At 40.4% G+C, this 26,197-nt stretch overlaps 2 protein-coding genes and 1 long non-coding RNA gene across 3 annotated transcripts; all 3 read right to left on the reverse strand.

Annotated features, from left to right (window-relative positions):
* Nucleotides 1-7,946: 7,946 nt before the first annotated feature.
* LOC133425442 (neoverrucotoxin subunit alpha-like) lies at nucleotides 7,947-8,615 on the reverse strand (the record flags this gene model as incomplete). Its single annotated transcript, XM_061716297.1, has 1 exon — nucleotides 7,947-8,615. A coding segment is annotated over one exon (558 nt), but the record flags the coding sequence as incomplete, so codon positions are not given.
* On the reverse strand, nucleotides 8,600-18,543 carry LOC133425154 (NLR family CARD domain-containing protein 3-like). The gene is made up of 6 exons (XM_061715835.1): nucleotides 18,340-18,543; nucleotides 17,985-18,210; nucleotides 11,028-12,828; nucleotides 10,644-10,817; nucleotides 9,840-10,013; nucleotides 8,600-8,767 (listed from the first exon to the last, which is right to left on the reverse strand). The coding sequence occupies exons 1-6, from the start codon at nucleotides 18,340-18,342 to the stop codon at nucleotides 8,629-8,631; spliced, it is 2,517 nt and encodes an 838-aa protein (XP_061571819.1). The 5' UTR covers nucleotides 18,343-18,543; the 3' UTR covers nucleotides 8,600-8,628.
* A 57-nt stretch (nucleotides 18,544-18,600) lies between these two features.
* On the reverse strand, nucleotides 18,601-24,031 carry LOC133425163 (uncharacterized). Its single transcript, XR_009770936.1, has 3 exons — nucleotides 23,967-24,031; nucleotides 19,896-20,141; nucleotides 18,601-18,747 (listed from the first exon to the last, which is right to left on the reverse strand). It is a non-coding gene; the product is annotated as an uncharacterized LOC133425163 (long non-coding RNA).
* Between the last annotated feature and the right edge of the window lie 2,166 nt (nucleotides 24,032-26,197).

The following is a 26,197-nucleotide window of genomic DNA, read 5'->3' on the forward strand; positions in this document are numbered from 1 at the left end:
AAACATTGTTTAATCTTCGGTAAAACTCTGTGTGTGTGTGTGTGTGATATACACAGTACAGACCAAAGGTTTGGACACACCTTTCTATTCATACAAATTGGGAAGTGTGTGTGTGTGTGTGTGTGTGTGTGTGTGTGTGTGTGTGTGTGTGTGCAGGAGCATACTCTTGAATTTTGTTCATGCTTTTGAATTCAAATCTGCACCAGTTTCCTCAGACTTGACTTTTAATCTGCTGAGGACTCGTACATCATTCATCTTGTTCAAATAGCTTCTCCTCCTGATCGGCTCTTATCTTTAGTTTTATCAAATGTGTTTAGACTATGAACCTGTGATTATCTGATGTAATTCTGATTTCAGACTACTAGATCGAGACAGAGTTGTAGCCCAACAAACACAAGCATTTATCTTCACCGGAACATCCAAACAGAGTTTGTGTTTAGTTTTTAAGACAAATGAAATCATTGATTTGTGTTATAGTTGACTTTTTATACGATTTGCGTGACACCAAATACAAGACTAAAAATATTAAAACCTAAGGAGCCAAACAGGCTGTGCAAGCTGAGTATTTTTACAGAAATTAAGCTGTAAAAATTAATAAATGTCTGTGTGATGGACAGACAGTTGAGAAAACTTTGATCATTAACCGCACAACTAATCACACAACTGTTGTTGAAGTCACCTTGAGGACAAGTGCAGTGTAAAAGTGTTAGTTCTGATATTTATACTCACGACTGATCAAAGTACAAAGTGGATTGTGAGAGAAAAGTAAGAGAACAGATACTTTGAATAAATGTGTGTAATAAATGTTAACATTTTCCAAGGGAGGAATGTTTTTATGCACTCAAGACAGTGAATCGTTTAATCTTCGGCATCTGCAGATCTTTAAACCGTTTCTCAATCAATTATGCAGAAACCAGCAGAACTTTGTTTCAAGAGAAATAATTAAAGAAATGAAGAAACTTACAGTTTCTCCAATCAGTCCAAATTGATGAAGAAGACGACACGTCATCTGGAACTGCAACAGTTTATGTACGACTCCGTCCTGTTCTTGTTACGTTCTCTTCTCTTTCCCTGAAGTCAGCCGCACCTACAAACCTGCGTCTATAAAATTGATATCAGAGTTTATGTCCATCGTTCAAAGTGCAAACTCCAGCTAGTGTTGGTTCAAACAGAATCCGACGGTATCAGTTCATATCATCTCAAACAGGATAAACCAGAACAGACGATGGTTTCAACTGTCAGTTGGAGTCTTCTCAAGCCGCTTGCAGTCTGGAAAACATGATTTAACTGGGCACGATACAGTTTTATGGATTCAGTTGGTCCTTGTGATTTCACCAAACTGGAGAAAAAAATCTCCAAGGATAGTTTTACTTTACTTATGAGTCAGTTAAATGTTTGTTACCCATTTATTGTTTTCTTTAGTTACAGTTTGATTATGTTGCTTTATCAGGGATTGAAGTTCAAAGTAATATACTGTATGTAATAAAAATGTAATAATGTTTAACCATTGTTGATAAAAAGTGCTGCAGATGACGGCAACTTGCTACTGCCCATCTTTTAACCAACACCAACAGGCGTGTGCACATCACTCCAGTCCTTGACTCCCTCCATCGGCTTCCTGTCCTTTTATCTAATTGATTTTAAACTTTTGATGTTCGTTTTTGAAGCTATTTTTGACCTTGCACCCTTGTATTTATCCAAGCTTTTAACTGCACTTAAGTCAATTGATCAACTTTTGCTGGAAGTCCCGAGGTCAACATTTTATTTATTTATTTCTTTTGTACCGTAGTTTGTTTTTGAATGTTCTTATTTTTACTCCTTTTTATCTATTACTTGCTGTTAAGCACTTAGGCACACTGAAAGTTGTAAAGTGCTATAAATAAAGTACATTACATACATTACATTACATTAATATGCAGGCAAGAATAATTTTTGTAGCCTACTTGTATTGGAAAAAAAGACAGAGGCTATATTTGTATGTATGTGATAAATCCCTCTCATTCTCCGCTCCATGTTGATTGTTTTCCCTCTTTCTGCTCATCACAAGGAGGAACTCACCTGCAAACCAAAACCTTCAACCACAAATACTTGCTGTGACTCCTGCTCGCACAGACTCCTACTGCAGAGTAAGTACAGCCTATTTCCTACTGAGGGTTATTTGACTCCTCGTTGGTTTACAACAAAAACGCTCAGAAATGAACATCTGGGAATCAAGCATCCGTTTCAAATGTGGGTTCAGTGGTGAGATCAGAAATGTTGACTGATTTGTTGAGGATCCAGTTCACTTGTGCCAAGCTTCGTCCTCAGACTCTTCCAGACTGACCTACAAATACAATATCAGCATAATTGTCAAACTTTACCTTTTTAAATGATAGGTTTCCTCATGTTTCTCTAATCTCAGCATGTCTCCGTGCAGATATTAAATGGAAAAGGGTAATAAATCTAAATAGTACATTTAATTGTAGGATTTTTCCACTTCTTTGCCTTTTCAAGCTTTGTATCCGAGGTGCTGCTGTCGGCAGGAAATAAAGGGAAAAATCAGCTGCAGCACAGTTGGTAGAGCATTTGGATGGTATTAAAAGCAAGAGAAGAGTTAATTTACCACCAGACCTCCGTGACTGGCTGTGGATCAGCCTGGAAGGCTCTGAGGACAAAGAAAAGCAGCGGGCACCTTTTGTTAACAGACATTTGGCTAACTGCAGTGGTAATTTCTGATTTTTGCCACCAAAACGACATTTGAAATGGGAGGTCTTGTCGATAATGTCTGCTGGAGGCTCTGCACCTCTTCATGGATCGACTGAAGGAGCCGGGAGCCACGGCGAATCATTTCAGAGCCCTTCCAGCTGGAGTCTGCTGAAAACTGGCTTGTGCCACTGCAGCAAGTCCAGCCCAGCCTCGTTACCACAGGTTGTCCATGTTGATGCTTTGACACCCCTCATTTCAAATATAATTTTGGTAGCGACACTTGAAATGATTGCAGAGCTTTGATTTGGATATAAAGGCTTCAAAAGTGCTCTTCAAAACAACCTGATGCCGATGTCAGAGGTGTTTGTACAGTTGAGCTCTGGTTCCAGTTTATGGTGCACTGCTGGACCTGAAATCAGGAAAAAGGTGCAGACAGCAAACATGGAGAGCAGACTCCAACTCTGGTGTTTTCTGATGCTTTGAGCCTGATGAGATTAAACAATTATTTTTCACATGAAAGGTTTCTCTTGGAATCCTAAAAAGTAATGGTTTTATTCCTATTTTCTATGTTGCAAGGAGTTTTTTATCTTCTCCCCTCAGATGATCCGAACAAAAAACTGTATATTAGGAAATAAATCCAGGTGAAGACAAAAAAGCATAGATAACTCTGTGGGACTGAGGGGATACACTCAGACTCAAGGATTTCTCACCATAAATCAATGTCTTCATATTTCAGTCTGGTGAGATTACTGAATGTTATTTTATTAAGGTTGAAATAGTTTTGATATTTTCAGTTTCACAGTGAGCAGAACCTCCTGATCCGCCACTCAGATTTAGGAAGTAAGATTAATAGTCGAGCCACAAAACTCAGTAAATCTTCCAAAGATTGTGTTCATGTTTGGTAACTTGCTGGACCATAGTTAAAATCTAATATTAATCAAAATTATTTAATAATTTGGTCTAGCGTTCAATCACAACTGACAAACTGTCAAAATGCTTTTGATATTTCTAAGTTCTCATTCCTGAGCTCTGCAGATGAACACAAGTCATACTTCATCTTTATTGAATGTTTCGCCTCAACTCTGACAATCCTTTTTTTAGTCTCCATATTTACTTTATTGTTCAAGTATCTGCTTAATGTTTGAAGTGTGTGTGTGAGTTAGAAAAGAAAAAAAAAGTTTCCTTTCAACAGTACAATTCATTCTAAGGAAGGATGCTCATGGTAGAGGGTGAGAGGATAAACTCATCTTACACTTCAGCTTCATTACCCATATTGATGAAGGATCACACCGTCTTCATCTGCAATGGAGTATTTATTTCTCACGACACTGGAAATATCAATTGCTGTGGTACATATTTTATATCCGTCAACTCGCTTTCCTTACACAGAGCTCGTTGCAAAAAACAAAACAAAAAAGCCCAGCAAGGGTAGCAATCAGACCGGAAGTTATTTCACAATAAAAGCATGGCACACACAACACTGGGAAAACTTCCATCATGTGTAAATATAACAAACAATAATAAGTTAATCCCCACATCCAAACAATATGTCTGAGGAGAACACATATCTTAACATCTCATAATCCTGTACTTCTACTGCGTTGCCCTCATGAATAAGTCTGAATAATGAAAGTTATAGTCTGTAATGTTTGAGAGCTAGCAAAATTTAAAAGTGGCACCTCCTCTAAGCCCCGCCCCCTCCTTCCCCTCCCGTCAGCGCTCCGTCCAAAGCCACGCCCCCACATACTTTGGGGAACGCGCATTTGCAGGAGTCGAGTTTTCCAGGACATTTTGGACAGCACATTTTCAACAAAACTACCCCATGTCTCATTCACCTGTAAGCAAGGCCGGTTTTAGGGGGGGCAGGGGGGTGAGCTGTGCCCACCCAAACGTGCATCCTGCCCACCCAATCAAAGTTATGGGGATCCTTTATTTTTTTATAATTTTATTTTTTTTATTTTTTTATTTAGAAGTTCAGAATAGCAGACACAGCACACACTGAAAGCTGATTTATGGTTCCGCGTTACACCAACGCAGAATGGTGCGCGTCGCCGCGTACCTTACGCCGTAGGCTACGGCGTAGCCGTGGCTCCAGAGCCTGCAGCTGAGCACCGCAGACCCCACCACCGGCGCTCCGCACCGGCGCACCGGCGCACCGGCGCTCCGCTACTGGGGGTCTGCCACGGACCCCACCTGCGCCGCAGAATCGCACTTTGGCTTTCTTTTTTAGCCTTTTTAGCAGGGCGAGCCGTTACATTGGACATGACCACCCGACCGCGAGCCGGCGGTGAAGCCGGGAGCAGCGAGGGCCCTCCGATGTCAGGCCGCGGTTGCCAGTCGGTCTGGAGGAGCGGGGGGGGGGGGGTTACACTGGGACACTCTGAGCCGAGGAAGACCCGTGGGAAGCGGACACGGGGGCTGGAGGCTGCTGGAAGCAGAGAGCAGGCTGGAAGCAGAGAGACGAGTCGAAAGGGCGCATGAGACGGAGGGGGGCGTGGACGGGGCTTAAAATGAAGGCATCTGATTGGTTCTTTCCCCCCTGCCAAGCCTCTGGTCCTGGACCCATCCGTTTCATTCGGACCGTAAATAACAGATTGGTCATAATTTTTACAGGATTAAAGCTGTCAGAGAGGTCGGATGTTTTTCTTTCCTTTTTCTGAACACATTATTCACTGGCTACTCTCAGGATGGAAGGACCATTTCACCCAGTATAACAATAAATGTTTTTGAATACAATTACAGACTATACCTTTAATTAATTTTAACTTGAAACACTACAAGGACATTTATATTATTTTACTGCGCCTGGCGCCGTGAGAGGAGGCCGCCTGCAGCAGCAGCTCCTGTAGTTCTGTAGTATATTGTCTTTTATTAGTAGATATCTTATTTTAGAGTATTTTTCTTGTGTTCCTGTTTCAATAATTTGCCGGATCAGTAAAGTACATCTTTATCTTTATATGACCGTCATAATTCAAGTGAAACCTGTCAGTAAATACATGGAGGATATTTTCTCTCGTTTTTGTTTTAAGCTTCTCTTTGACTTTACACCAGTGGGAGGGGATCGTTGGCAATAATGTTGAGCTAAAATTTTAATATTGTTTGACTTTTTAAAATGTATTTTCATAAGCATTCAGGTAATAATAAAGCCTTTTACAATCACAGAAAACATATGCGGTGCGTCCGAAATGCCATAACAGTATATACTCAAAAAATATACTTAAGTACGTACTAATGTTTCGGACGAACTAAAAAATCTCACGTACTGTTTTTGCATACTCATTAGGGTGGAAGTATGGAATTTCGGACGTAGCTATAGTTTTAATATTGCTTGATTTTGAGGATGAATGAAAGAGAGTCTGTGTATTGGACAAACTCTGTTTCTAACTTCATCTTGGCTGTTTGCAGCTTATGGACTCCCGTCTCATAGTTTATAACGTGCAGAAACTGATACTGAAGTAAATGTACTCTGCAAAAGTATAAGTAGCAAATACGAATTAATAGGAAGATAAAATATATATGTGTATAATATTTCAACATCCACACTGAAACATGTCCATGATTATCAGGCACCACAGTCCCTCCTCCTTCTGTCTTGCTGGTCTTGATGCGGTCTCTCACTCCCTGAATGAAAGCCGGGTAGAGGGAACGCTGGAGTCCACAATATGTTCCTGCTGTCACATCTTAAAGTTCAGAGTTCATGATAGTCCCAACTTGTCTTCATCAGTGTTCCAAGCTCTTCCACTACAAACCACAAAGAACTTCCTCAATGAGGTCAGCTTGTCTGGCATTGAGAAATACATGTATTATAATAATTATAATAATAAAGAATAATATAATAATAAAGAAAAAAATAAGTGAAAAATATATAGATAGAAAATCTTGAAAAAAAAGTTTCTTAGAACTGATTTAAGAAAGTGACAATTACAAGCAAAAATATAAAGTAGCACAGCATCCAAACTAAATACAAGTTTAAAAAAAGATTAAAGTTATTGTAAAGGTTTCCAAGACATATGTCCATATGTACAGACTAGGGATGCTTATTATCTATTAATTCTATTATTCTATTAATTATTTATTGACTCAAACATGACAACAATGGCAGTGACACACACAGTAAAAGAAAATTAGCAGGCCTAACCTATATTACTGTGAAAAAGTTCAAAGAAAATGTGTTTTTTAAAATAAAATGTCTGTTTTAAAAGAAAATGTCACTGTTTTGAACTGTGCTTCACACTGATTTCCTACTTAGTCATTTTTGTTCAAGAATATGAGCATGTCTACATGCTCAGGAGTGAGCCGTGAGCGCAGCCGGTTTACAGTCAGGCCAGCTGCTGAGAACACGCGTTCAGAAGCCACTGGTGTGTCAGGGATACACAAGTATCGTTGTGCCACGTTTGCCAGCTTTGAAGAACCAAACAAAACTTTATTTTTCCACCACTCTGTGGGTCTAGAATCAGTGGTGGTACTGGACCCTTGAGAAAACTACCCACTTGTTTTTCCACATCATCAGTGGTGGTGGGGTTGGTGTAGTTGGCACCCAGGAGTTGAACCATAGCAGAAGTGCAGCTCCCTGGACTGGCATGTTGGTCTGTGCCACCTCCTCCTCTCTGTTTGCTTCATCTGGTGTTGTGGAGTGCACATCTTCTGCTAGAGCCAGTTCAAGCAGTTTGGCATTTGCTGAAATCCTCCTGGCTGGGGTCAGAAATCCCAAGTGCTTGTGCCGAGGGTCCACCATTGTTGCTATCTTTGGAATTATTTGTGAAATTAAGTTTAACAGCTCTTGAAACCCCTGGTCATCCACTAGGCTTATGGGCATCATGTCTTTTGCAGCCATGCTGCAAATCCTCTAAGTAATGCCCTCCGTTCGTTTGTCATTACACTGCTTTCTTTTACCTAGCACTGTGGGCAGAGTAGGCTGTGATACACGGCTACTCTCGCCCAAAAAGCAGATTGGAGGTGTGTTTTTTAAATGGTACACCAACGAAGTGGTTGAGTGTTTGTATTTTAAAACAGCGTCACATATTTTACACTTTACTTTGTCGTAAGTGTTCAAACACAGGACTCGGTTTTGACCGCGACCACTTCATGGTTTCTGTGTTGTGTCCGCGGGACAACAGACAGCTGTCGGTAAAGGAAGCAGGGAGGTGTATGCATGACATGACCTTTTGAATAGGCTATGGCAATGGCGCCATCGTGTGGGCGGGACGAGACATTAAATCAGCATTACCTTCACGGAACACAGCCCAATGATAAAATGGTGCTTAACTGTTAATTGATTAATTTAATCGAGTAATTTCTTATTGACAATTAATCTAAAATCAATTAATTGTTAACATCCCTAGTACAGACTGGACTTTCAGTTCAATGAATTACTAAGCTGAACCCAAAGTCACAGAAGAATCGGGCCAGAACCCAAATCCAGGATAAAGAGGTTCAGTGAAGTTGGTGTTGAAGGTGTGGAGATGCTTCAGTCCGTCAGAGGAGACACTGTAGAAGGACACAGTCCCAGCAGGACAGTCCACATAAACTGCTGCTCCATTAGAGACTGAGGAAGAGGAGATGGAATAGGATAGTTTTCTCCTACCATGTCTGACAGAATACCGACCACCTTCAAAACACTCCAGACTCCAGGACTGTTCATTCTTCCCAAAGGCACAGTCTTTCTTGTCTCCTTTCCTTCCGATTCCTCTGTAACTCACCGATATCTCAACTCTGCCCTTCTTTTGGACCTCCCAGTAACATCGACCAGTCAGGGCATCTCTGCACAGCAGCTGAGGCCACTCAACAAATCTGTCTGGATGATTAGGATATGACTGAACCTCCTTCAACCAGGTCATCTTCCTGTTGTCTTCAGACAATTTGATGTTTTTATTTACTGTGTTTGTGTTGATTCTCAGTTCACAGGAATCTAATAGATAGAGAAAAAAAAAAACCCTGCTGGAGTTATTGATCTGTCATCACTGATTGACTCATGAATGGTTGTGTGATAGTTTGAAGCTGCTTTGTTTTCATTAATCTCATGAAAAACGACTTACACTTCTTCAGACCTGGTTTCATCCACTGGATTCCAGCAGGCTCCATCCTGAAGAGAAGAGGGGATCAGTCCAGTTTACTCTCTTTTCAGTATGAAAACATGAACATTTGACAGCTCTCATACACAGGTTCTTCAATATCAAAAAGGAACACACAAAGGTCTAACTTGAGAGTAGCATCTCTAAAGTCCTGTGGTTGTCTAATTTCACCAGTCTTTTGATTTGATTTCATCTTTGCTGAATCAGCCAGGGTGACGAGAAGACCAATGCGTGGAAGAGTGAAACCGCAACGCTTTTTATCTAGAACAATTGTCAGTAGTCAAAAACTGCTTAAAGCTGTGAAGTGAATGTTATTTCTGCAGTATGGTCTATAGGAGCCAAATATGTTATGGGTTGTTGTTCACTCTGTGTGCGTATAGGTGTCGCTGTGTTGTTACCTGAGGGTCAGGTATAAAGGTGGTTATGTCACTGTTGTCTGGCAGGTGTTTGACCCGGAAGGGCAAAAGGTTTTTGACCGCTGTGGCGCTAACTGCCAACGTTTTCTTTGTCGGATCAACTGTCCATGAAATCAGAATAAATTAATCTTTAATTGCATCAGAAGAACAACGTTCTGGTTCTTCGATCGCTGCCGGAAACGTGAGCAGCAGCAGCCAAAAGCGCGTCGACCAGGTTACTCTTGGTCAAGCATCTCAGTAGCTAAAAGCATTAGGCATTAGGTGGTGTTTGGGATGCAGTTTTTTTAGTGTTTGACACATTTAATGAGGCAGTGCCCAATAACATGAAGACCTTTTAGAGGTGTAATATCTGCGTACTCCTTCAGTAAGTAGTAGTTTATTAGGGAGTTAGGTCAGTTGTTGTCAGTTCTGTCAGTAAGTCTGTGTTTGAGAGGAGAGTCTTAATTGCCTAACAGTTGTTGAAGTTCAGTGTTGTGGGTCGATTGTTGAGTTGAAACAGCGATGGTTCAGGTTGTAGACATTCTTTCATGTGCTTGAGCTGTGGAGCTGCGAGCCAGTAATTTATGATTATCTCAGAGGAGGCAGAGAAATGACTAATAATTGTTTTGGAGGACATGGTGTTGAGCGCTCTTGATCCTCTGTGTGGCTGCATCAGGTTTAACAATACCTGAGATTTTCCAGTTTCCAATGTGGATTGTTCAGTCCAGCAGAGAGGATCTTCACCCCTGATTTTCCTGGATAATTGTAGCTCAGGTCCAACTCTTTCAGATGGGACGGGTTGGAGCTCAAAGCTGATGCCAGAGAAGCACAGCCTTTCTCTGTGATCAGACAGCCTGACAGTCTGCAGAAACACAACACACACGACAACACAACTGTGAAGAAAAACCTAATAGAGCATCAGAAGTCTTAGTTTCAACATGTCTTGTTATCTGTAACGAGCTCACTGCAATGACAGGTTCTAGATTGGCCTGGAAGGGTCAGAGGAGGAAACGTGTCTAAGCAGAAGGCAGTAATTAACTCCCCCCAAGGCTGAAGGCTGCTACTTACTGGAGGATGGCCCAATTCAACTGAAAAGTACTGATTTTTGTGATATATTCTTAATCAACATCGTCCAAGGAACTCCTCCAGCAAATTTAAATCAATGTTGTGGTTTTGGTGCTACTGTGTTGGAGCGCAGCTAAGTTAGCCACTTGTTAACTTACCAGCCAGTCAGCCCCATTTTGAGTAATTTAATAGAAAAATGTCTCTAATTTGGTACCGCTGTCAAGGATGTGTGAATTAATTTAATTGGCATTTCTTAGCTCTTTTTTTAATGGTATTTTCATGTGTGTAAAAATCATTGTAGGCAAAAGAGAATCTTATAATTTCCTACTGTTTTATTACAGTTTATTCAAGCATGACGGCATTCACAATGATAGAGACACTAGGTACAGTAGTTAATGTGTGATCAAACATTTTAATGAAGACTGACCTCAGTGTTTCCAGTTCACATCCTGGACTCTTCAGTCCTACAGACAACGTCTTGACTCCTGAATCGTTCAGCTCGTTGTTGCTCAGGTCCAGTTCTGTCAGTCTGGTGGACTTAGAGCTGAGAACTGAAGACAGAGCTTTGCAGCTTCTCTCTGACAGATTACAGAGACTTAGTCTGCAGAACAAAAAAGGAAGAATTCAATTGTAATTACACAATATAACAAGATCAATTCAATGGTGTTTGAATATTAGAATAATCTTCTGGATTTCTCCCTTCATGTAAAGTACACCAACATTAATTTCACAACACTAAATTTAATTTAAGTTATTTTTTGTATAGTAAAAGAAATTGACATATTTGAAAATGTTTTTTATCAATCCTTACAGAGCTTTCTTCGAAGCTTTGACCACTGGCAGCAGCCTCAGTAGAGCGTCCTCTGTAGCCGAGTATTTCTTCAGGTCAAACACCTCCAGGTCTTTTTTTGATGACAGTAAGATGAAGACCAGAGCTGAACACTGAGCAGGAGACAGTTTGTCTGTGCAGAGACTGCCTGAACTCAGGTACTGTTGGATCTTCTCGACCAGAGAATGATCATTAAGTTCATTCAGACAGTGGAACAGATTGATGCACTTCTCTGGGCTTGGATTCTCCTCGATCTTCTTCTTGATGTACTGGACTGCTTCAGAATTGATCTGTGAACTCCTTCCTGTTTTAGTCAGCAGACCTTGTAGGAGACTCTGATTGGTTTTAAGTGAAAGACCAAGAAGGAAGCGAAGGAACAAGTCCAGATTTCCATTTGGACTCTGCAAGGCCTTGTCCACAGCACTCTGGTAGAAAGTTCTCTCGTCAGCTCCATCTCTTTTCCTTTCAGACTTATTACAGGTGTCCAGCTGTTGTTCCTTTAAGAGGTTGACACCAGAGTTGGTGAAGGTCAGATGGACATGAAGAGCAGCCAGAAACTCCTGAAAACTCAGATGAATGAAGCAGAACACCTTGTCCTGGTACAATCCTTTCTCCTCTCTAAAGATCTGTGTGAACACTCCTGAGTACACTGAGGCTTCTCCGATATTGATGTCACACTCTCTCAGGTCTGATTCATAGAAGATCAGGTTTCCTTTCTGCAGCTCCTCAAAGGCCAGTTTTCCCAGAGACTCCACCATCTTCCTGCTCTCTGGACTCCAGTGAGGATCTGTTTCAGCTCCTCCATCATATTTGACATTCTTCAGTTTGGCCTGAACCACCAGGAAGTGGATGTACATCTCAGTCATGGTCTTGGGGAGCTCTCTTGACTTTGTGGTTTTCAACAGTTTCTCCAGAACTGTAGCAGTGATCCAGCAGAAGATGGGGATGTGGCACATGATGTGGAGACTTCGTGATGTCTCGATGTGAGAGAAGATCCTGTTGACCTCCTCTTCATCTCTGAATCTTTTCCAGAAATACTCTTCTTTCTGTGTGTCATTAAATCCCCTGACTTCTGTCACCATGTCAACACAGTCAGGAGGGATTAGACTGGCAGCTGCAGGTCTTGTGAGGATCCAGATTTGAGCAGAGGGAAGCAGTTTCCCCCTGATGAGGTTTGTCAGCAGAACATCTACAGAGCTGGATTCTGTAATGTCAGTCAGGACCTCATTGTTGTGGAAGTTCAGAGGAAGTCGACACTCGTCAAGACCGTCGAAGATGAGGACAACCCCGAACTTCTCAAACCTGCAGATTCCTTTGGTTTCAGGGAATAAGCGATGAATAAGTTCCACCAAGCTGAACTTTGTCTTTTTCAGCACGTTGAGCTCTCTGAAGGTGAATGGAAATGTGAACTGGATGTCTTGGTTGGTTTTGCCTTCAGCCCAGTCCAGAGTGAACTTCTGCGTTAGGACAGTTTTTCCAATACCGGCCATCCCCTTCGTCATTACTGTTCTGATTGGTTCAACTCTTCCAGGTAGCAGTTTGAATATGTCTTCAGGTCTGATTTTTGTTTCCTTCATGTCTTGTTCACTGGACCCAGCTTCAATCTGTCTGACTTCATGTTCTTGATTGACTTTAGCTGTCCCTCCCTCTGTGATGAAGAGTTCCGTGTAGATGTCATTCAGAAGGGTTGGATTTCCTGCCTTTGCTATCACTTCAAATACACACTTGCATGTGTTCTTCAGTTTAAACTTGACTTTTTGTTGACAAACAGCAGCAACTTGTTCTGAATAAACACCAGAAAAGTTTATCAGTATGTTTTTTTTTGTTTCGTTAATGCAGTTAACCATACAGTACTTGATTATGTCTTGATTCTTTGGGTCAAGGCTTAATTGAAAGTCTTTTCTCAGTCTAAACTATTCATTATTCTGATGGCAATATCCAGTTCTTAATTCCTTACAAGAGTGTACTTATTTCAGGATCTATGCACATTCACGGTTTGGGGTGGGGGGGGTGGGGGTGGGGGGGGTCACCGTATTTTTTGTTGACTGCTACCTTTTTTTGATTGCTGTGATGACTTTAAGTTTGTGCACATTTATCATAATTTACTTTTCTTTGTCGTTAATAAAAGCTTTAACTTATTTTCATCTCTAATTGAAGTTTTTGTTATTCGCGACGGACAATCAGGCCCAACCTCAGTCTCTCAGCGGCTCTTTTTTATTTGCTCTTTTGAAGACACTACACATCCTTCCTCAGTTTCTCTCTGATATTTTATGTGTTTTGTAAGATGTAGACTGACAAAATAAAGACTTTAAAAAGTGTTTTTAAATAAGATTAAAAATCTTTTTTGATTTATATTATAATTAGATTGGTGTCCAAGACATAAGACTGAATTGATAAACTATGATGACTGTTTTTAATTTTGTCTGAATGCAAGACACATGGAAAGTTTATCATCTTTCATTCATCGTTCATCTGACGACATGTAGTATTTTAGTATTTAGCTGTAAAAATATGAATTTTTTGACTTGTGTTCTATATATATATATATATATATATATATATATATATATATATATATATATATATATATCTCGTTGTGTTCAGCATTTCATTTGCTATACAATTGCACCATTTTCTGGGCGAATGCTGCAATAGGTTTAACTCATGACAAAAGCCGGAAGTGCTCGTCCCGCCCCAACACAGGGGCTCATTCGCTATGAGGGGACAGGAAGCTCTTGTATGGCCGGATGACCTGTCAATCTATGTAGAGCGTACGCTCCATTTTAGCATTGGGCTCTCCCGTCTGAAAACGTGCAGGGGTTCGTTTCACAAAGCAGGTTCAACAAACTCTGAGTCTAATCCTGAACTCTTAGTTGATCTACTCTGAGATCAGAAACTCTGAGTTTTCATTTCCAGAACAGCGGTTTAGACTTAATTTACTCAACTCTAAGTAGTTTCACCTGGAGTTAAGCGCATGCACCACAACTATAAAAAGCCAGCATCAATGGAGCCCTGATTCGACGAGTCACCATGGCAACGGAAAAGAGGAGGTCTGCTTTTTTCACCCGAATGGAATTAGAGATTTGAATGCGCCCATACAGCGAATTTGAACATGTTTTTCGAAAAAAGAGTAATACCGCAGAACAGAATTTAATATAAAATTAATTGAACAGATCTCTACATCATTCACCTGCAATCCTGTGGAAGTCCTTGATGGCTTGGACAGGTTTATAGGCTTGCCACCCGTCCCTTGAAATACGGAATTGTTCCGTAATTGGGAATTAAAAGTTGCGTTCCGTATTGAACCAATACAGACACATATTATGCTCTTATTTATTTATGTAATAATATACAGGTGGAGGTCGGAAAATTTGAATATATTGCAAAACTTCATTCGTAGTAAATTCAACTTAAGGTGAAACAAATATTTCCCACTACATACAAAGTGAGATATTTCAAGCCTTTATTTGTTATAATTTTGGTGATTATTGCTCACAGTTTATGAAACCCCAAATAAAAAATCTAAACACATTTGAATGTATTATGAAATCAATAAACAATTCAATCACCCCCCCTCCCCCCCTGCGGCTCCACCATCACCACCCCCCCCCCCCCCCCTGCTGCTCCACCATCACCATCCCCCCCTCCCCCCTGCTGCTCCACCTCCACCATTCCCCCCTCCCCCCCCACTGCCCGCCTTTTCACATCTCACCTCAGCCAACCCCCCCCCCCACCTCTGTCTACCCCCCTCGCCCCACCCGACACCCTACCTGCACTTCAGATCTGTGAGGAGGACGTGTGTCGGCTGTTCCAGCGGCAGAAGATCAGGAAGGCTCCAGGCCCGGACGGCGTGTCCCCCTCTTGCCTGAGAGTCTGCGCCGAGCAGCTGGCTCCCACCTTCACACAGATCTTCAACCGGTCCCTGGAGCTGTGTGAGGTGCCCTCATGCCTCAAACGCTCCACCATCATCCCAGTTCCCAAGAAACCCACCATCACAGGACTAAATGATTACAGACCCGTCGCCCTGACGTACGTGGTCATGAAGACCTTTGAGCAGCTGGTGTTGAGCCACTTGAAGGACATCACAGGCTCCCTGCTCGACCCCGGCCTGCAGTTTGCTTACCGGGCAAACAGGTCGGTGGATGATGCAGTCAACATAGGACTGCACCACATCCTGCGTCATCTCGACACCCCAGGGACCTACGCGAGGATCCTGTTCGTGGACTTCAGCTCGGCTTTCAACACGATCGCTCCCGCAATCCTCCACCAGAAGCTCACCCAGCTCACCATGCCTGCCCCCACCTGTCAGTGGATTACCAGCTTCCTGAGTGAAAGGAGGCAGCAGGTGAGGCTGGGGAGCATCACATCCAGCACCCGGACCATCAGCACTGGCGCCCCCCAGGGGTGCGTCCTCTCACCATTGCTCTTCTCCCTCTACTCCAACGACTGCACCTCAGGGGACTTGTCTGTGAAGCTCCTGAAGTACGCGGACGACACCACCGTCATCGGCCTGATCTGGGAAGGTGACGAGTCCGCATACAGACGGGAGGTGGAACAGCTGGTCCACTGGTGCGGTCGGAACCACCTGGAGCTGAACCCGCTCAAGACTGTGGAGATGACAGTGGACTTCAGGAAAAACCCACCGCCACCCCCTTCACCATCCTCAACAGCACTATCTCCACTTCAGACTCCTTCAGGTTCCTGGGGTCCACCATCTCCCGGGACCTGAAGTGGACCACCCACATCAACTCCGTCAGGAAGAAGGCTCAGCAAAGGTTGTACTTCCTGCGTCAACTCAGGAAGTTTAACCTGCCACAGCAGCTGCTGATCACCTTTTACACTGCAATAATCCAGTCTGTTCTCTGCACTTCGATCACTGTCTGGTTTGGGTCAGCCACCAAACTAGAGAGGCACAGACTGCAACGGACAATCAGGTCTGCAGAGAGGATAGTTGGGACTAACCTCCCATCTATCGACGACCTGTACCGGTCCAGGACCAGGAAACGGGCAGGTCGAAACTCTGCTGACCCCTCACACCCGGGACACAGCCTGTTCCAACTCCTCCCCTCTGGACGGCGCTACAGAGCTCTGTGCGCCAGAACCTCCAGACACAGGGACAGTTTCTTCCCCCAAGCGGTTGCTCTGATGAACTCCCACAAATAATACAGTCTCAGAGTAACCAATCACGTGCAAAAATCATATAGCACCTTCCTTGACAACCATGTCTGCCTCACTCAGCTGCACCCCTCACTGTGTATTTCTTTGTATAATTTGTATAATCTTTTTGTATTTTTTTGTATAATTGCCCTGTAAAATTGTAAATAGGTTATGTTTATTTTCATTCAGAACTGTCCCTTTTTCTTTTCTTTTCTCTCTCTACCTCAAACTGCTGCACCTTAAATGTTTATACTTTTTATTCTATATCATAGAAATTCCACATTTGTTTTATTGTTTATTCTATTTCATCACCAAAGAGCGAAATTACCGGAGTCAAATTCCTTGTTGGACAATGTTCGAACCTGGCCAATAAAGATGATTCTGATTCAGATCAAAATTATAACAAATAAAGGATTAACATATATTGCTTTGCCTGTAATGAGACTATGTACTGTAATATACATGTATTACGTGGTCTGATAACCATCTCCCGACGAATATTTAATTCTCTGCACATTAATGCTGCACCTTCATCAGTTGGGTCTTCATCAAAAGGACATGCCATGTTCGTGACTTCTAATATATATACTGACTCTGTTTTTAATGAAAGACGGCAGAACTCGCCTGCTGACTGAGTGAATGAGGAAATCAAATGTGCGTGCGGCTCTGAAAGAGGCGGAGACGCAGAGAAACTCCAGGTTCATTGAGATAAACCTGGTCCCAACCAGGTTAGATTCAGAGCGTCTGTTACTACGGTAACTGACCGAGAGCTTAAGTTACCTCTGTTTGTGAAACAGGCTAGAGTTACCTCTCTTTCTCTGGTTTGAGTTACCTCCCTTTGTGAAACGGAAAACTCAGAGTTTCCCTCATTTCAGGGTTAACAGACTCAGAGTTTTCACTAAACCTGCTTTGTGAAACGGACCCCAGGACGGAGGAGTTACAGAGTGTAAACAAAACAACATGTGCTTCTCCGACGACGGTCGAGATGAAGAGCGGCTGTTTGTGGATATTAACTGGTATAATAATGTATTTTGGACTAAATACTTTACTGGATAGGATCTATTAGACCTTTGGTTCCACAAGATTAGTAAGATTTGTAAATTACCTAGTTTTTGTAAATTTTGGAGTGAGTGTGCACCGGATATTGGCTGGAGGGGGTCGAGGGCGGGCTTCCGAGCGGCAACGGGTTGGCTGGTAAACGCATATAATCCAGAGAGCCACTTGACTGGATGTATTCATGTGCAAAACAGGACTAGAGGTCAGAAGTTGTCAATCCAGATAAAAAGCTGCTCCTTTTACATCAAGAGGATATTTTCCGCAGAGGTAAATCGAGTCATCTATTTTGCCTGCATCATGTAATGTTGAAGAGCTTTTAAAATCTTTCCATTCTGAAGCACCAACACTTATAACCAAACTTTGCAAAATACATGTCATATGTGGCTCCTTCAACCAGGAAAACTCTTGAATTCAAAGTTTGCCATCAGTTTCTTTCACTGATGTTTGGACTTGTATTTCCTGCAGCTCCATTTTGATTTAATGACCAACTGTAAGAAATGATAACAGCAGCGAGACTTATATGCTGTTGCCTTGAAAGGTTAAAACATAATGTAGTAATGTAATATTTTATTGGACTTGCTAATCAAGTCTTGATATACTATGTTTATTGTTGTGTGATGTTTTTTTTCCTGTCACTCCTAATTTTAATCAGCCCAAAGAACAGGTCATTGGATATGTAGATACATTCTGAATCATTTGTCCAAATGTGAAGAGAAATGTTCTTACTGCTCTGCAGACAGTCAGCCAGCTCTTCCTGCTTCATTATCCTCAAGAAGAACAATGCGATCTTCACAAATGCTCGTTTGCTTCTTCTTTGTTCTTCATTCTCACCCTCAAACACCTTCTCATCCTCACTCTGATTTTCTATGGATTCTGGGTAATCTGCACTCAGAACCCTCTGGATGTTCTTCATCTCCTTCTTCACAAACATGACAATGTTCTCCTCCAGCATCTGGAGACCGTAAGAATTACAGTGAAGTCATGGAGAAAAATCAGACCTAAGTTAAACACATAACAATCCACTAGGATTCAAAATGCAGCATAGAGACAATCAACAATATGCATATAAAAGTAGTTCTACCATTAATGTGGAGTCCAGATCTGTTTGCTGCTGCTGGACAGACTGACGAATGGAAGACTCTGAGCTCTGCTGCTCAAATCTGTGGAGGAATCAGGAAGAATTAGCTCACATCGTACCTGCACACACAACCATGAACTAAAGGTAGAAGGGATCTTTAGATGTGAACAGGGATTGAGATGAAGCGTAACGTTTTTGGTCCTGCTGATCCCACAGATGTTCATGAGACCATGAGAAAATATGATCACGATGTTTTTGAAGTCGACTCATTGAATCATCACTACAGGCCTATTAGAAACAACCCACCTCTCTGCAGCAGGAGGCCGGTCATTAAATACAGCCAAAATTTCTCTTGACCTGTTGCTCTTCAAGGAAACACAGCTGGGATCATGTTCTGGTTCTGGTTCGGTCCTGTGAAAGATGATGGTTGCAGTTATATATTTTAAGGATTTTTCTGTTGTTCCATCAATAAAAACTATAAGGTATGAAATAAATATAAAAAAATCCTTATAGTTCATTAAACAACACAGTTTTGCACAGCTAAATATAAATATATAATAAAATTATACAAAATCAAAAGGCCAGCTTGCTTACAGTCCAACAAAAATCTCTCCTGTACAAAATGACAAAAGATTTAAAAAATGCAGTGCAGTGCAAAACACTACACGGCACAGTGTTTTGCATTGCACTGCATATTTTTTCAAATGTGTTAAAAATAATATATTTTGATAAAAGAAGGGCACTGTTTCACACTAAATTACAGATTTCTATTGCATGAAAAAAATGCTGAGCACATGTGTCATCAAAATGCGATTACGCTACATTTGGCAGATAGATGACAAAAAAACAGTTGTTTTCAATAGGAATCATTTTCCAGTGGCACTTTGGTTTCTGCTAACCAACTTCTTTTTAAAAAAAACATTTTTCATGCCGGTAAACAGTTATGAACAGAAAACATCACGTAAAGGAGCTGATGTATGCCATAATTTGATCATGTGACGTTAGTTTTTACAAATATTTTGCCTATTTTGTATTAATTATTTTCCCGTCCACGAGAGACAGAGGTGCCACCGCTTTAGATGCTCCAACATCGCTGCCAATTACCAAATATGTTTGAGACTAGATTTAAGGTATTCCCATACTTTCGATGACTTAGAGAGAGCAGTTTTTAGGGGCTTTTTGCAGCGCTTTGTTGGACACGCTGTGAGGAAGTCCCAGTTTGGGTCTCCATTCTGCAAAGAGGAACTGTTTGTTTTGGGTGACCCACGTGAGTGTGGCCATTTGTCAAAGAGAAAATATGATGTTGACGATTTGTGGAAGTCGACGCATCAAACATCATCGACGCATCACAACAAACAACAAACAACCCACCTCTCTGCAGCAGAAGACTGGTCTTTAAACTTAGTGATAATGTCTCTTGACCTGTTGCTCTTGAAGGAAACACAGCTGGGATCATGTTCTGGTTCCGGTTCGGTTCTGTGAAAGATCATAGTTGGTAATGTAAGAACTGAGCTGTGATGTACAGAATAGTCATGGACAGTTAGAAATGATCATCTCACTTCTGAGCTTGGCTGTGGTTCTCGTCTTTCTCACACGGAGGTGTTTGTGAGGGAGGGACTCCCTCTTCTCCGTCCTCATGACCATCCATGCTGCTAAATTCACCTGCAATTCAGGTCACACATGTTTTTTTCTTTTTTTGGAGGAAGCACATCAAAGATCTACTGATTAGATCTTCTGTTTTATATTCCCATCAGCTGATGTTCTTCTATCAGACCACTAGATGGAGACCTGGAGCCGTAGGATGTCTAAAATAAAAGAACAAACGCCAAACAGGAATAGGCGTCAACTGCTTTTTACAAATGAAACATTTGCTGCAGCACAACAAGCATCATGTTCACAAAAACAAACAAACTCAAACAAACGGGAAAACAATTTCAGCCATTACAGTTAAACGTGTTTTAGGATTTTACATTTACTCAGGATCAATGTCTTTACAGTACTTTTAATAGCTCCACAATGATTTACAAATAACACTACGTTATTGCATTAGAGGGTTTCTCTTGTTTAAAAACAATATTTTCATGTAAAAAGATCTATTTCTTTACTCTTCTCCAGTTTGACAAACCATGTGACCTAATCAAACCAAACTTTATTTAGCACCTTTTATGCATAAGAAATGCAGCACAAAGGGCTTTACATAAAAACAATACACAAACATAAAACGTATTAATGCCCTGCCGCAGGATAAGATAGGCTATGATGTTAAAATACACACTAAAAAGGTATAAAAGCATAACATAAAATCCTAAAAGTAGGTCTAGAAAGCAAGGAGGATGTATAATAGGATGTATAAAATAGACCATAAATAACGACTAAAACATTTAAATATAACATTGAGATAAAACAATGGGATAATAAAACAGGATAAACTAAAAAATTAAATACAGAGTAGTAAAATCCAATAAAAATAGGGGTGAGCATATAAAATTATAAAGAGTTAAATGAGCCACTATGCATGTGAATTTCAGTCAGTTCAACATTGCTTCCAGCAAGAACAGCGGAGCAGTAAGTGAAACATCTAATTTAATATGTTTGGCTACTTAATCCCCTTGTTTGCTATGAGAAGTGTTTAGTTATTAATCTCAATCGCTTTAATTGTGTAACTATCAATACAAGCCACATATTCTTCTTCCCTCAGACTGTCACCACACTGAACACACACCCCCTCCCCTCCCTGCTCTCCAAATTGATCACACACACAAATCCTGCTGCTATTTGAGGTCATGTGTTTACACTGCTCTGTTGCACATTTTTGTACTTTTTACAGAGTCTATTTTATTTTGTACTATTTTATTTATACTTATTCTACTTTTTTACTTTATTTCTACTTAATCTGTTTTTGAAGGAAAACACCACTCCATGCCTCTAATTTCGTTGTGCCCTGTAATTTTTTTATTTATTTTTTTGCCCTTGTCTGCATATATATTAATGGTTAATATCATGCTGGTAAGAAACCAAAGCATATATATGCATTTTTGATATACAATTTATCGTTGTGCCCTGTATAATGACGATAAAAAAATCTGAAGTCTGAAGTCTGAATATTATTGTAATAAGATAAGATAAGATATCCTTTATTTTCTCCCTCAGTGGGGAAACTTGGCCGTCAGGTGGGACAGCGCAGGGACTGATGGGATGCCATATTCCTTTGGAGGTTTCCTGCACTAAATGTGGTTTTATGTGTGTTTTTATACGTGTGGTAATGCCAGTTTTTTTTTTATTGTTTGGTCTCCCAGTTACGGTAGTTTTCACAGGTGATGTTCTGGTTGTTGGTGCACCATGAGTGAGCTGGGTGTAGCAGCTAATTCTATTTCTCTGTTCTCTTTTGTTGTAGGTTGAGTTATTAATAAAATCTGACTTGCTGAATTCAAATAAAATTTTCATGAGTCTATTTACAATAAGCTCTACTCATGCTGTTCAAATAGCTTCTCCTCCTGATCGGCTCTTATCTTTAGTTTTATCAAATGTGTTTAGACTATGAACCTGCGATCATCTGATGTAATTCTGATTTCAGACTACTAGATCGAGACAGAGTTGCAGCCCAACAAACACCAGCATTTATCTTCACCGAAACATTCAAACAGAGTTTGTGTTTAGTTTATAAGACAAGTGAAATTATAGATTTGTGTTATAGTTTACTTTTTATAGGATGCACGTGACACCAAATACAAGACTAAATACAAAAACCTAAGGAGCCAAACAGGCTGTGCAAGCTGAGTATTTTTTACAAAGATTAAGCTGTAAACATTATAAATGTCTCAGTGTGATGATGGACAGACAGTTGAGAAAACGTTGATCATTAACTGCACAACTAACTGTGATTGAAGTCACCTTGAGGACAAGTGCAGTGTAAAAGTGTTAGTTCTGATATTTAAACTTGCGACTGATCAAAGTACAAAGTGGATTGTGAGAGAAAAGAAAGAGAACAGATACTTTGAATAAATGTGTGTAATAAATAGGGATGTCCCCATCAGGTTTCTTTGGTCCCGATTCGATTCCAAGTCATTTGATTTAGAGTATCTGCCGATACCGAGTACTACACATACTACACATACATATTAAAAAAATTAACAAATGCAAAATAAACTGATCCAGGTTGTCCCTATTTTCATTTTATTCACCTTATTTTATCATTTTGCACTTAAACAGTGAAGTTCTCTTTTTTCTTTTTTTGGATTGAACAATCAACTAATAATAGTGCAACTATTAACTAGTAAAAATTTGAATTAAATAAAAACAGCAGCTCAACTTAAAATACCCAGCAGTCATGTAACAAATAAGCAAATAAAAGAGCAACAGTGTCATAAATGCTAGTGATGTGCTTTTTTACACTGAACTCTTACTTATTACTTCATTTTTCTGGCTTAAAGAATAAAATATTTGTGTCTGAAGGACCTACAATCTTCCCCGTGGTAGCCAGGGTGTCCATCATGCTGCGTTGAGAAAGCAAGCCCTCTTGCTCCCAAAGTCGGCAAACTATAACTTTTATTTATTTGCCTCCGCTGTAACTCTGCTGTGCGCATGGGCAGATCCCCACAAACAAAGAACTTTATTTAACTCACTTTGTGTGACAGGCCCACCCTCCCCACCCCAACCTCACTCATAGATTTCTTCATATTAGCAGCATTGTTGAGCAAAATGACGTGGACCTGTTGCTTGTTGTTACACTAGTTGTTTAGCATGTTTTCCATCATCTGTTTTGATGCGGTGATCAAAATAATGAGAATAAAATATCTATATCCGATCCCTTATGGGGATGCAACGTCTGATTTCGATTAAGTCTGAAACAACGTGATCGGGCCGATTACCAATCACGTAATCAGATCTGGACTCTAGTAATAAATGTTAAATTTAACAGGGGAGGAATGTTTTTATGCACTCAAGACAGTGAAACCTTGTTTAATCTTCGTTAAAACTTGTCTTTGAAACTTGGTGTGATCTGCATGGTTTAAATGTATTTTTCTAAAAATAATTACTTCATGGCGTTTACACGACAGCTGTGGTTTACACTGGACGGACATGAAAATTAAACTTTTCAGCATTTATCCAACTTGGTTTATATACTGATTTATTGGTCAGTTGTACTTTTGAACAAAAGATCTTTGTAGTCTTATTGGTTTAATTTTCCTGTACCGGTAACTTTACAGTTTTTGTCATTTACTTCATGAACCAATCTTTGGCATCTGAAATGGATGCATCGCATTACTGAAGAATTTGGAGTTTTAGAGTTTGAGTATTTTTCAAAAGGAAAAAGCCAAATTCTTCAGTAATGCGATTATTATCCCATGGGGTTAATATGTTGAAGGTCGAGATCTCTAAATTGACCTCCAATTCTGGCTCAACTCATAAAGAGCAAGAACACAAATCGGCATCTACGTATCTTTAAACCGTTTCTTAATCATTCAGTCTTTTAACCAAACTGTCATCGAACAGTGATTCATGTTTATCCTCAAATACAAGAATTCTCAAAGTTAAACTCAGAGGGGAACATGTTCTCAAAACACGATGGAGAAGAAACAAGCAGAAAACCTTGTTTCAAGCAAAATAATTAAAGAAACGGAGAAACTTACAGTTTGTTACGTTCTCTTCTCTTTCCCTGAAGTCAGCTGCACCTACAAACCAGTGTCTATAAAATTGATATCAGAGTTTGTGACCACAGTTCAAAGTGCAAACATATCACCTGGAACATATCAAACTTAATTTCAGCAATAACTCAATGAACTTCGTTCAGTAAGAGTCCAACAGGATATATCCTGTTGGTTTTATTGTGCTAAAACGAACAATGGCAGAGCAAAACACATAAGACTTAGGCATCACTAGGCACCAGTGTTGGTCTTCTTCCTTTCTAAAAAAGTAATTAGTTATAGTTACACATTACTTCTCCCAAAAAGTAATTGAGTTTGTAACTTAATGACGTCATTGTAAGAGTAATTAGTTACTCAGCAAAGTACCTGATGTTATTTTTCATGTCCTATATGCTATTATGTTCTATAAACTTTTTAACGTCAAAGATGTTTATATTAACTGAGTGAAGAATAAAGACACTATATACAGTATTTTACAACATTTGGTATTTATTTGAACTAACTAGAATGCAGCCTGTCATATGCATAGAAATAAAAATGTATCAAAAATAAATATTTAAAATAAAATTCAAATGTAAAATTAAGAAACACGTGCAAACTTGGGTAAAAATAAACAAATGAAAATCTTGCCTTTATGTCGTGTAATTCTCTGTACCTGCGTACCACTGCACAATAAAGAGCACTATCCAACTCTTAAATATTCAGTAAAGTAATAAAAATTAAATATTGAAAATAAATAATATTCAGTTATTCACACACTTTGCAATCAAGTGCAAAACTAAGACACACAAATGTAAACTTGGGTAAAAAGAAACCAAGGAAGGCCTGGCCATTTATTAGTGCAAATCTCTATTGCACAATAAACACTATCCAGCTCTCTGTGTATATTAACCTGTTGTTCGTTCTCAGTGAAAGTAAACATACATTAATCTATACTAAAATACTCCTGATCTAACTACTAAACCAGTAGTTTTAACGTAGGAGGAGAAGTCTTTTGTCAGACAGTCTGTTCCTCTTCGGAGAGAAGACAAGCTTGCCCAGGCTGAACAGTCTCTCAACAGCTGCACTGGATGGAGTAGCAGCATTGTAACGTAGTGACATTTTCTTGTTGAGAGAAAATCCGGTTGAAGTTTGGTGCTGAAGATCTAAAATAGTCTGCCCAGTTTTCTGCCGAAGAGTTCTCTTGTTCTCTTTGGTTGAATCTGTGTAATGTTAAGATGTGCTGGTACCTGGCTGAGGTTTTTTGAGGTCAACTTTCCGGCACTCTGCCAGCAAACTTGTCTTATCCTGTAAGTCCTGGACCACAGCCAGCGAAGTCTGAATTTTGAAGAGTTGCAGCAGCAAGTCAAAACTCTACATTTCCCAGGACATCAGCAAATCTGGTTTTGATAGCCTGAAATGACAAAAGTAATCACATCAGATGTTTGCATCCACATAATCTTGATATTATTAATATTTATTATTGAGTATTACAGCAATGTTCACTTAATAAATAATAAAATATTAAATTGAAGTTCTTACTGTGACCAGGAAGGTCCCTCTGTATTTACAGGCCACTTGTAAGGGCTTCTGTCTTCAGTGTTAATGTCTCCGTTGTTGGTAGGAGTTTACCATAAAGATTGTCTTCTCCCTGCAGTATATCCAAGGCAACTGTAAGAAAACTTCATCGCAGAAAGGGAACTGGTGTTATCGCTGTCAGTCCTAATTTGGAGGAGAGGGTGTTAAGGTCTACCGTGGATATTTCGGATATTCGAGCCAGGGCATCATAGAAAGAATTCCATCGTGTTGTACAAGTTACAAGCAGCTTTTTTGACATTAACTCATTAACTGTTTCAGTAGCCAAAGTTGATCAACTGGTCTTGTTCCATAGGGCTGGACATATGGAAGTAGCACTTCTGTAAATAGTGTTTGTTGCAGGTTTCCATGCGTCATGACTGGGATGCCCCTTAAACCATCTGCAGGCAAGAGCTGCTTTCTCTCATTCCATGTTATTGGGATTGATCCAGTGTGCTGTCAAACCCACTAAACTTCTATAGGGCTTGGTCATCTTGACGTCTTTACTCCGCGGAGCCGCCATGTTGGAAGCTACCTTAGCTACTCTTCAGACCACTGCGCACTGTGTAAGATGTGCTCCCTCTTCATTGTGTCTTACTTGGAATTGTTACTTTCCGTTATTCTGTAAACCATGGTAACCCGTTGCTGTGTTGTAGGGTGCA

Source organism: Cololabis saira, chromosome 24 (assembly GCF_033807715.1).
Source record: "Cololabis saira isolate AMF1-May2022 chromosome 24, fColSai1.1, whole genome shotgun sequence".
NCBI classification, from domain to species: Eukaryota; Metazoa; Chordata; class Actinopteri; order Beloniformes; family Belonidae; genus Cololabis; species Cololabis saira.

Excerpts from the sequence above, each read along its gene's own strand:
- LOC133425154 (XM_061715835.1), bottom strand. Across the intron at positions 12,829-17,984 it reads GGCTGACTGTCTGCAGAGCA|AACAAGTTGCTGCTGTTTGT; the intron begins GTAAGAACATTT and ends GTGTTTATTCAG. Across the intron at positions 10,818-11,027 it reads AAAGCTTCGAAGAAAGCTCT|ACTAAGTCTCTGTAATCTGT; the intron begins GTAAGGATTGAT and ends TTTGTTCTGCAG.